The 12,376-nt window shown below is 37.5% G+C and overlaps 2 protein-coding genes and 1 long non-coding RNA gene across 3 annotated transcripts in view; 2 read left to right on the top strand and 1 right to left on the bottom strand.

The window, feature by feature from the left end:
- The window catches only part of LOC134649589 (abl interactor 2), a 289,784-nt gene that overhangs the window by 169,942 nt on the left and 107,466 nt on the right, over positions 1 to 12,376 (top strand). The gene's annotated exons all lie outside the window — the stretch shown is intronic.
- LOC134649649 (uncharacterized) overlaps positions 1 to 12,376 on the bottom strand; it is a 129,352-nt gene that overhangs the window by 9,627 nt on the left and 107,349 nt on the right. The window contains exons 16-18 of the mRNA XM_063504487.1: positions 6,693 to 6,853; positions 1,117 to 1,167; positions 54 to 308 (exon numbers count right to left, since the gene is read on the bottom strand). Coding sequence (XP_063360557.1) covers positions 54 to 308; positions 1,117 to 1,167; positions 6,693 to 6,853 — 467 coding nt within the window. The remainder of the gene's footprint in view (positions 1 to 53; positions 309 to 1,116; positions 1,168 to 6,692; positions 6,854 to 12,376) is intronic.
- LOC134649683 (uncharacterized) overlaps positions 1 to 12,376 on the top strand; it is a 148,409-nt gene that overhangs the window by 77,442 nt on the left and 58,591 nt on the right. The window lies entirely within an intron of this gene.

Below are 12,376 nucleotides of genomic sequence, written 5' to 3'. Positions count from 1 at the left end.
CACTATAAAAAACACCATCTCTTTAATTAATTAAGCACACACGCAACACTCACCTCAACATAATTATAGGGGAACAGTCCTATCCTCCCGTGCAGCTCGCCCTCATACCAATTAGCATCAATCTGCCTCCTCACATGTATGAGGTCCCCTTTCCTAAAGCTCAGTTCCCTCTGCGTCTGGCCGTTGAAGGCGTATATGGCGCGTGCGACGATTCTCTCCGCCTCATCGTACCGGTTGAGCGGGACAACGCTCTTTTGTGATGGTGTGAAGTTGTCTTGATGACGCCTGTTTTGCATGTCTTGCAGTTCCTGTAGAAATTGGTGGTTTATGTGGCTGTGAGAGGGATAAATAGTAAATAATTCAAGCCAATATAGGCGAGAAACTTGGTAAAACTTGATAGAAAATAATAAGTAAAGCTGGTCAACCAGATCTTGTCAGTAGAAAAAGGCGGCAAATTTGAAAAATGTAGGCGCGAAGGGATATCGTCCCATAGAAAATTCCGCGCCTTTTTTTACTGACAAGATTTCGTTGACCAAGTATATTTATTTACTAATTTTACGATAATTCTATTTACATTATAGGATGATATGCCCTGAAAAATTTGTTACGCCCCATCATAGTATTTATCGATATAAATACTAAATCATAAACTGACCCTAATGCTGATTTACATTATAAGGTCGATGGTCGTTTTAATTTAATGCATACTGCGATGTGTATCGTGACTATAGTGAGTGTAGTCCGAAAAGGGGCGTTAACAGATGCATTAGAGCGTCAAGTACGCAATAAAAAAAATAAGTTGACAATCGCTTCACACGGTTTATGAAATCACTAAGTTATATAGTTATATGAATAGCTGCTGTTTTAATTTGCCATAACACCATGCGAAGCGAAAACCGATTTTATAATACGAGAAATCAATTTATAAAACATGATAACGCAAAAAGAAAATTGTGAATATACGTTTTAAAAGCGTTTTGGTATTGCAATGATGAATATATTATGGTATCGATGAAAATAGCAATATGTTAAAGAGTATGATATTTGTTTGTTTTTTTTTAATACAAGTAATTAATAGAATAAGTACATATCAGCCACACATCTCTCAAACGTCACCTTTATGGCGCCATCAAACATTTCAATGTCGTGAGGTTGTATATCATTCTCCTGTAATCAACGTACATGTTCAAATAAGAAGGGAAACTACACAAAAAAACCGTACACTAACCATAATCAGTACCGTAAAATTGCAGCCTAATTTACATTATAACAATATAATTATATCAACAAGTCGATATCACGCACTGAGTTATTCACATCACATTGTTTACACGTAACTGGTACGAAAACCGGCGCCGGCGCACGCAATGATCGCTTCTGTCGCACGCTGCGTGTACACTGATGGGGAAACTTCTCGTTTTATTTAGCTCTCACTGGACTTTAGGTACTAACTGTAACTATTGACCTCTATGTTTTAAAGGCTAGGAGCGAAATTCCAATGGCTCGCGCATAAACAGCGGTTTTAGAATCTTTGGAATATCATACGGTCAGTTGGTCAACGGATTTTTGTTACTCAAGGTCGCAACAATACCGGATTTGCGGCATCTCGTTTGTAATGTATTCGTGTTACGTAAGGGCACGTTTATTTGTTTTGTCTAAAATTATAAGTGAATATTGTCACATCCGAAGTAACATTATTAGCACAGAATAAATTAAAAACGGAAAAAATTATAATATAAACAATAATTTGTCACCTGCTTGTAATCGGAATATAAAGATTTTTTTACCAGTTACACTTTCAGCTCAGTTGGTTTTAGCATGTCTACAAACTAATTCCTATACGATTTCGTAATTCACGTGAAAAAGTATCCTTCGCCTCTTTTTAATAAGCACAGTGAAAAAGAGACGGAAGGGTGTATATAACGACCAAAACTGTTACGGTACGTATAACTACGGGAATGGAATTACATCTCTACCTATTCTCTATTCACAAATCTTCATGGCTTTCTCGGCGTCACGCTCTCCGCCCCTAATTATATTAAAACAAAAGCAAATGTAGTTAAAAGGATTTAAATCTACGTTAACACAAGATTAAGTACCTAATTGTAGAAAATACGAGTAACGTAGAAATTTAACAAGAAGTTTTAATCTGTTTAAGATTGCCTTTAGGTATGGTAATAAAATGATAAGACGCAGCTAGAAGAGTAATAAAGGATTAAATTTAGTCGTATTTTGGTAGTCACATAATGAAATTGCCTTTTGAAAGCCCAGTAAAAGTATTTAATTCTGTTAAATGGCTAATTTCATTTGATATCAACGGAATATGATTAATAATTCACTTATAAAATTGTATAAAATAAACAATTTCTAATTTCTCCAAGCAGCTCAGACCACAATCAATTGGCATATAATTTCTCCACTGGCAATGATCGCAGTGAAACTCGGTGAAAACTTATCTGCAGTACTATGCAACATCCGGCGGCACATCCGCTGGTAACGAGGGAAAACGAGTAGATGCCAGGTGTGTTTATAGTAATGGACAATAATTGAATACGTGTTTATGACATGGTGTTGAAGTTGGGTCCGTAGATAACGTTTCTCTAAATATAATGCCTGTACCAAGCCTGTCAAGTCTGACAAGCCCTATAGATAATCGTTCATCCTAATCCGTAATTTTAATATTTGTGTTTGTTAGAAGGGCACAGAATTTAACAATGGTTTGCTAAGTTTTATGAATATGGGGGTAAGATGCTGTTGACTTGATGATGAAAGCAGGTTGGATTACTCAAAAAATGTTATGTATGTCTACATAATGTTATGTCTAAATAATATGATTATAACTTTGAATAACAATCATATTAGGTACCTATGCCGTCCATGAAAAATATCGCAAAATACACGCTGTCTCTGATTAAAAAAGAATAACACCAAATTGTATTCTAGTCAAACATACAGTTTACATAAACAAAACAACACATTTTTAAATTCACTGATTTCAAGATCATCTCCAATAAAATGACAATAACTCTACTCTAGTAGTAACTAGCAGCAAACCACTTAACACTGATAGATCTTATTTCGTTAGAATAAAGTTTACTCCTGGTCAGCTGAATGTAACGATGATACAATCACCGATAACGTGATTCGAACGCACGCACCGGTAGCAAATAAAAAAAGGCTCGTCGCACGTTCGTATGTAAAGTTGTAAACACTCAATACTACGAGCACGTTTCCACGCCTCGAACGAAACGCCGTAGCAGAGTTTTAGTTCGATAACATGAATGTCGTTTTTTAAGACATGTTTGCGGTGGAAACTGGAATGGAGTCGACACGAGAGAAACCGCAACGAGATAATGTTTCTGCTGCATGCGTAGAAAACTAAGTTAATCTACATATACATTATCTCGAATGGCGATTGTTTCGTGATATTTAGCGGGCTCTAGAGCGAAACAACGGAATCCACCAAGTTACATCATTATAAATATAAAGTTATTTAGAAAATCGAATAGTTATGTAGTTATTTTGCTTCATTAGTCGTATTTTCTATCAGCAGGTGGCATGAATTTTGTGCACTATTTAATACAAATAAGAAAATAATAACGTGCTGGTATTCGGTATGCTGGAATTTTTCCAAACGAATTCAAGATACGTACCTATTATTATATGTACTTACTTTTGAGTAAAGAAATCATAATACTTATATGACCCAATTTTCTATTTAAACATTTACTTCCACAGGTACTTTGTCTTTATCTCTCATTTTTATATAAGTAGTTTAAGAATAAAACACTTCAAAGTTTTTTTTATATCAAAAAAATATTTCCAGACTAAAAACGTATGACAATATTACTTGACACCATGAAATCCTTTAATATTAGACGATAGGGGCTATCGATCAAACTGCAATGGCGTGCGGGCTTAACGAGATTAAACATATCGCCGCGCGAACGTTGACTGACGCGCTAATGGCATTCTGATACCGCGGTGTTAGAGAGGTATTCAAATTGTACAATTTGTTAATATTTTGATATTGTTGTGATACGACATTGACACGCCTTGTACTACGTCTCGCTCGAACTTATTAGTACTTACGAGTTGCTTAGTGACATGACTTGTTACGATTTCACATCGCAGTAGATACAAATCGTATCATATCAATATAAAAACTTTAACAGATTTTAAAATAGAATAGCGCTCCTGCTGTGATTAAGGGTTCCAATTAAACAGCTTTCTTGAAAAGGGAAACTTGTTAAAGGAACGCGTTTAAATACTAGTTTTTTACTTAATAAAAATTAACGCGGTTGTACCTACAAGCTGTGTGAAATAAGGATCAATAATAGCAATTGATAAGAAAATTAAAAATAAGGGTAAAGTGGAATAGTGCAAGTTCAAAAAAACATGAAATCCGCTTATTTAGTTAGATAAACATCTACAGAACATATGAAACTTTTCTTAAAGCTGACCTTCCTCGCAAAATGTACTAATACCTAATCCATCGTTGTTATTGTTTTTTGGACGACTACTTTTCGTTACTTACGACTTACGATGATACGTCGTTTTTCTTACGACGATATTTTCTGTCCTCGCTCTCTAACCTCTTTAGCTTACAATTTACGTATATACGATCCAACTGTATTTTTATTAACGAAATAATCAGATCTGCTCATGCAAGGCTAGTAAATTTAAAACACGACCGATATTCCCAACCACGGCAATAAACCAATCCTGAGGTTTGGCGTAGTTCGATACAGTGAAATCGCGTGACTGGAGCGAATCATTCACCGCCATTATTCTGTTTACCAAAACGGTCCAACCTTTTAACCCGACACACGCTTTACTGGTATGAACATGATATATCGAATTAAAGTAAAAGTTGTTAGTTTGGCTCTAACGCCCTTTAGAGACTTCAAACGAGAAGCCGATTTGTTCGATAAAAATATTTCTAAAAAATATTTTTTTGATTGGCTAATTTGTAATCAAACATGAACTTATTGTCTAGATAAATAATAAGACCAAGGATAACAGTGAGACCAAAGAAGTTCAGTTAAGGAGGTAAGCAAAAGAAATGCTATATTGTTTTTAGATGGAATTTGAACGTTAACTCAGTACGTGATATAAGTAATTGATATAGGTAAGCTTAAATCATTTCATATACCTAATGGTATGCATATGGCTAATGGTTTATGTACCTACCTACTTACATACCTATTACTTCCGCTCTCCACGCAGCATGAGAACTCTGTTGAAGCTTCTATGTACCTGATCCAGTGTAGGTACTTTAGTTTTGTCACAACCATGGCCAAAATCATGTCCACCACTCACAATCACTCAGGCACCAGCGGCAGCGGGTCGTGTCGTACGGGACATCTGTAGTGGATGTTCACGTCGCTCTCTACGTAACAGTCCCCTTACCTGCAGGTACTTGTGCCGCCTCTGCTCCCTGTACAGCCGCTTCATGTGCTCGGCCTGCTGACGCGCGAGCTCCCGCTCGGGCACCAGCGGCAGCGGGTCGTGTCGTACGGGACATCTGTAGTGGATGTTCACGTCGCTCTCTACGTAACAGTCCCCTTACCTGCAGGTACTTGTGCCGCCTCTGCTCCCTGTACAGCCGCTTCATGTGCTCGGCCTGCTGGCGCGCGAGCTCCCGCTCGGGCACCAGCGGCAGCGGGTCGTGTCGTACGGGACATCTGTAGTGGATGTTCACGTCGCTCTCTACGTAACAGTCCCCTTACCTGCAGGTACTTGTGCCGCCTCTGCTTCCTGTACAGCCGCTTCATGTGCTCGGCCTGCTGACGCGCGAGCTCCCGCTCGGGCACCAGCGGCAGCGGGTCGTGTCGTACAGGACATCTGTAGTGGATGTTCACGTCGCTCTCTACGTAACAGTCCCCTTACCTGCAGGTACTTGTGCCGCATCTGCTCCCTGTACAGCCGCTTCATGTGCTCGGCCTGCTGGCGCGCGAGCTCCCGCTCGGGCACCAGCGGCAGCGGGTCGTGTCGTACGGGACATCTGTAGTGGATGTTCACGTCGCTCTCTACGTAACAGTCCCCTTACCTGCAGGTACTTGTGCCGCCTCTCCTCCCTGTACAGCCGCTTCATGTGCTCGGCCTGCTGGCGCGCGAGCTCCCGCTCGGGCACCAGCGGCAGCGGGTCGTGTCGTACGGGACATCTGTAGTGGATGTTCACGTCGCTCTCTACGTAACAGTGCCCTTACCTGCAGGTACTTGTGCCGCCTCTGCTCCCTGTACAGCCGCTTCATGTGCTCGGCCTGCTGACGCGCGAGCTCCCGCTCGGGCACCAGCGGCAGCGGGTCGTGTCGTACGGGACATCTGTAGTGGATGTTCACGTCGCTCTCTACGTAACAGTCTCCTTACCTGCAGGTACTTGTGCCGCCTCTGCTCCCTGTACAGCCGCTTCATGTGCTCGGCCTGCTGACGCGCGAGCTCCCGCTCGGGCACCAGCGGCAGCGGGTCGTGTCGTACGGGACATCTGTAGTGGATGTTCACGTCGCTCTCTACGTAACAGTCTCCTTACCTGCAGGTACTTGTGCCGCCTCTGCTCCCTGTACAGCCGCTTCATGTGCTCGGCCTGCTGACGCGCGAGCTCCCGCTCGGGCACCAGCGGCAGCGGGTCGTGTCGTACGGGACATCTGTAGTGGATGTTCACGTCGCTCTCTACGTAACAGTCCCCTTACCTGCAGGTACTTGTGCCGCCTCTGCTCCCTGTACAGCCGCTTCATGTGCTCGGCCTGCTGACGCGCGAGCTCCCGCTCGGGCACCAGCGGCAGCGGGTCGTGTCGTACGGGACATCTGTAGTGGATGTTCACGTCGCTCTCTACGTAGCGCCGCGGGGACTCTGTAGGGAGGACAGTAATTAGTAAACTATTTGAGTTCATAACTTAGGAGTTGATATCTCGTTTATTATTTTTGAGTTTTGATCAGACTGCATTTGCATACTAGGGTGGTGACAGCCTCTTATGAACTGACCATGCTCTATTGACCTACCTTAATATTCTATGATTTTACAGCTACGGTGGGGTTTGTTCACCTAACCTAACTTGTAATGAGACATTTGTCTCTTTAGTGAATACCAGAGATAACCTAAGATGAAGTAATTATTTTGGTAGAAATGTATTCAATCCTAATTACATAACATATAGATTACATTACAGATTACACAACATTACACGTTGTATAATTTAAATGTTCAATCATTAAATTAATAAATATGACTTGTTTATTATAAATGTTATTTTGAGTTTCGATACCTATCCCATTGTACGTGAATACATAATATGTATAATTACATAGGAAATTTTCTTTGATGAGTCACAAACATCCGCTGATGCGCTTATAGAGTAGTTATGCCTGTCACTGACAACATTCTCATAACAATGATTGTTATAGGCCTTAAAGCCACATCTATTATATCTTAATGAGACATGTTTGAAGAATGTAGAATTCATAGTTAATGCTTAGCTTGGTATATGTAATTAATCGCCATTGAAAAACACAATTTTATTATTAAATATTATTGTAATTTGTGACACGAAACGTAAACACCAGTGGTGATTATAAATTAATTATAATGATTCTACTTTCACGAGAACTTTATTTCATAATTAAGTTGCTTCGAGTAAAACATATGAGCGGAAATTAAAAAAAGTGAAAGTCTCGGATGTAATGTTATGGCGTCTCAACTTATGCTGTAACATGGCTATTGATGATTTGTGCCGATTATGTGATGAGACGTAACTTTACACGCGGCGGAACTGGTTTTACTACCAGCTTTAAAATAATGCAGTAACTAACTGCAACACATTAACTGACCACTGGACGATCTTATCTCGTTGCTATAAGGTTTACAAATGGGTAGTTTACTGCGACAACGATGATTTGATTTACAACACTAAATGCCACGTTCGAATATGACCACTGATGCAAGGCGTTACAGCTTATAATAGTGTAAGATGTATTGATAGATAAGCGGAAGTAATTAAAATCGAAAGGAATGATTAGGCGGTGTGGAAATTACATCATTTTGGCGTTACGAAAAGTTCAATCTTTGACCAATTTTTTTCTATAGTTATCTTGAAAAACTGTAATTGAATTAGATTAAAAAAAGTGTTACACACCTTGTTATCTTGTTAAGTAACAGCTGTGGTGTAATAGTTCAATAGGAATGAGCTTGAGATGTAACCGCACCAATCGTAGGTTTACCAATAATAGTTATATGTAGGTATGTTTTTTTTACCTAGCTTATCTTTTAACATAACGCTTTTCCGTCAATTCAAAAAGACTGGACACTACAAGTACAAGTACAACAATATGCATACTGCATAAACAATTTCACTACCTATATATCAAGACTAGCGACCCGCCCCGGCTTTACATAAATCTTCCTCTTGAATCACGCTGTCTATTAAAAAAATCCGTTCCGTAATTCCGCATCCAAATCCGTTGCGTAATTTTAAAGATCTAAGCATACATACAGACAGACAGACAGACAGACAGACAGGGAAGCGACTTTGTTTTATGCTACATATGTATAAGGGTTGGACAACGCTGAGATAAAATGAGTACCTACATTTACAATTGCATAAGACGTCAACTTTTTAAAACCTCAGCATGGCAAAAATAATAACAAGCAATTGTTTCTGGAAAAGTGTTTTGATGTTCTTTCGCGTAAGTTGCATAAAATCACTTTAAGCAGTAGTAGTAGTTTGTAAGTTTTAAGTCAACATTGTAAGCATACTGCGAATCGGGTGGCCCTTCGGAATACAAAATACGTAAGACAACTTTCACGATCTTGTCAGTCCAGGCACGTGCTTGCGTCACATACGGACATTTCCAAACGAAAAGATAAGGCATAACTCGAATGGAAGATTGAGCCTTAAGTCATGGCGAAACCTATTTCACTATCTTTATTATGAACTACATGAAGGAATGTTTGATAGCGCCAAGTACAGTCACTGAGAACTAGCTACAATTTTGTTGCGTGTAATAACAGTTTTCACTTATATATATTTTAATCTTACTTAAATCTTGCTACAATCTAACAATATTATGTTTTTTTTAATGGACCATACAGCCCGATGGCTTCATTAGGATGCAACCGGGAAAACGCTATATTCATTTTATTCGTAATGCATCAGCTCCGATTATAACCCGATTGAATTAATAATCTTTTCACAACTGACATAATATAATATGTCTAGAGTCTGTGCGGAAAGACACGAGTCGTGGAATGTATGGGGGCCAATACATTCCACGACTCTTCTTTTTCCGCATCTCTTTTTTTTCTACATCTACAAGGTAGTTTCTTTAACTTTGTAATTTGACAATTATCGTATCAAATTAGATACTAAATTATTATAGTACGATGAGATAAATTTACGAAACGTACTTTCTATAACTTTCCTCACGTAATTGCGGAAAAGAGTAAATAAAAAAATAAACTTTCGCGAACTAGCTAGAGTAAATAAGATGAAATTAAACGCGTACTTTTTATGGTTACGTACCAAAGAAATCAATTGACTTTACAATGTTAGTCGAGTTAGTCTCGGCATTGACATAATTCGCTTGTATCTAATAAAGACTTGACAGTAATTACTTGATATTAAAATGCATTAGCACGAACTTTAACGACTAACTGAATTCAATTCTGATTATATTTTGGCCAATCATCTGCACGGTGAAGGACATAACCGTTGAGATTAAATTATACATATTTGTACAATCATCTGCAATAATTATCTTTCACATCGAAGCGGGAAAAATGACCCGACACCATCTTATTTCTAGATCGAATGATATATGATAAGCCTTATACTCATGTGATTGAGAGCTAAGATATGCAGAATATCGTCGCTATACTTACTCAATCTCATATCTGCAACAATCATTTGATGGAAATGTCGCTATTCTTTCATTCGGAATACGGGTGTTTTCGTCATCAAATGAGTGTTGCAGATACGAGGTTGAGTAAGTATAGCGGCGATATTATCTGAGATGACTGTACTCAGACCTATTTACTGGAATGTTAAGAATATGAAAAGATAAACTGCCTTTTGATCGTTGAGTCAGAATTGATAACGCAGGTCGGCACGGTCAGAAGAGATATCTATCTATAGTAATTAATATAAAGTATTTCAGACATCTTAGTGCTAATTAACCTTCTGAGACCCAGAAGCATTTGTTTTGTTTTTGAATTTGGAACCCTTAGTTACTCAATCAAAGTTCAAAATATTTTTTGGAATTTGTACAAAAATTTGTAGGTACAGTCGACGTCAAAGATATATTTACAATTGAAAGTTACAAAAAAATCTTTACATTAAAATAAGTTGCCATGTAATGTGACAAGTACTTGTTTACGTTATATATTACAGTTTTATATTTTCACACAATGTGCCCAAAATATGTTTACACTATTTAATCCGTGTAGTTTGCCCCTTTTTATGACGTATGTTCGTTTACATGATAAGTTACAGAATAATATTTACTCTTAATGTACCAAATTAAATTGCATGTAAAGATCTAATGTAATATTTACAATCAACCATACATAAACAGTTTTATACCTCCTGCTATAGTAGTTTATGCAACAGTGATATAATAAGGGTTCTTAAAATTCAAGGGTCGAAGTTACAAAACGAGACGTAGTCGAGTTTTGTAAAAAAAGACCCGAGAATTTTAAGAACCAATTATGAGCTGTTGCATACATTACTTTTTCTATGACAGCAAAAAAAAAAAAAAAAAAAAAAAAAAAAAAAAAAAAAAAAAAAAAAAAAAAAAAAAAGAGTTATTATTTAAAAAAAATTGAGTTATTATTTAAAAAAAAAAGAGTTATTATTGTAAATGAAAACATACCTCTTTCAATCAAGATGATCGGAACTTGTATCTTTAAAAAAAATAAAGCAGTTGTATTATACTCATAAGATGACTGCTAGCAGTCATCTTATGAGCCTATAGACAAAGCATTCAAATGACATTGCTTTAGATATCACTGTCAGTCATTTAATTGACACATTTAAGTGCTGGAGTAGAAAAAATAAATATCTTTACAAACATTTGAAAGCTGCATTCTAATTTCAAATAATGACAATCGTCGAAAAGAGTACCATACTGTCAAATGGTCTGTTTGTCTCGTTCGTTTAGATGACGTCAATGCTATGTCGAGTATGTAATTCCGATGTTTACATTTAAACCATTTTCAGTATTTTTGATTTTCAGGGTTTCGTACCCAAAGGTTAAAACCGACCCAATTACTAAACCTCTACTGTCCGTTCGTCTGTCTGTCTGTCACCAGACTGCATCTATCTCACAAATAGTTAAAACTTTCAGACGATGTATTTCTGTGCCGTTAAGTTTAATAACAAATACTAAAATCAGAATAAAATAAATATTTAAGTGGAGCTCCCATACAACAAACGTGATTTTTTGCCAATTGTACAGAACCCTTAATGGACGAATCCGACTCGCCCTTGGCCGGTTATTTTGTAAATGCATAGATACTGAAGAATTATAAGTTAACCCTTTTCGGCGCCATGTCAAACGCGAAAGCTAATATGAATATTCTTAATATGAATTAATAAAAATAAGTAAGAAGGTAAAGAAAATTATAGCAAGGAGGTTTCATAAATAAAAAGTAGGCCAAAATGAAATAGGTGAATTATAAAGAAATTAGTAAATAAACAGGTGAATTGTGTAAATATGTTTTTGTAGCAGAATGCGTAAAAGTTTTTATGCATCATGAAACGTAAAAACAGAAATGTTGCTCTTGACGTCTATCACGTTTGACACATTGGGTGTAAATATTATTCTGTAACTTGTCATGTAAATGAACATACGTCAGAAAAAGGGGCAAACTACATGGATTAAATAGTGTAAACATATTTTGGGCACATTGTGTGAAAATATAAAACTGTAATATATCACGTAAACAAGTACTTGCCACATTACATGGCAACTTATTTTAATGTAAAGATTTTTTTGTAACTTTCAATTGTAAATATATCTTTGACGTCGACTGTACAATGGTCTTAGGAGGTTAAAACTTAATTATATCATTTCGACTGTTAAAACTTCAAAGAATACCTACAAGTTTCAATTCGTTTGCAATATTATTTCGATACCGCGTTTTCACCGCAAAATTATTTTACGAAATCATTTAGCATTTGTCAAGTACCGTCGACCACACTGTAAACGGACAGTTCGTAAACCTTATTACAAAAGGCATAAGGTCTAAGGATGGACAGTTAAGAGTTTTGTTGTTTGTACAATTCCGGTAAGTAACAATTTACTCGTAGCAGCACGACCTACGTTATTTTTCGTAATCTGCCACTAAAGCATAACGAGACAAATCAACCATGAAAATCTC

Source organism: Cydia amplana, chromosome 7 (genome assembly GCF_948474715.1).
Source record: "Cydia amplana chromosome 7, ilCydAmpl1.1, whole genome shotgun sequence".
In the NCBI taxonomy this organism is placed as follows: Eukaryota; Metazoa; Arthropoda; class Insecta; order Lepidoptera; family Tortricidae; genus Cydia; species Cydia amplana.
The sequence above is the reverse complement of the archived record's forward strand: the minus strand, read 5'-3'. Positions and strand labels throughout refer to the sequence as shown.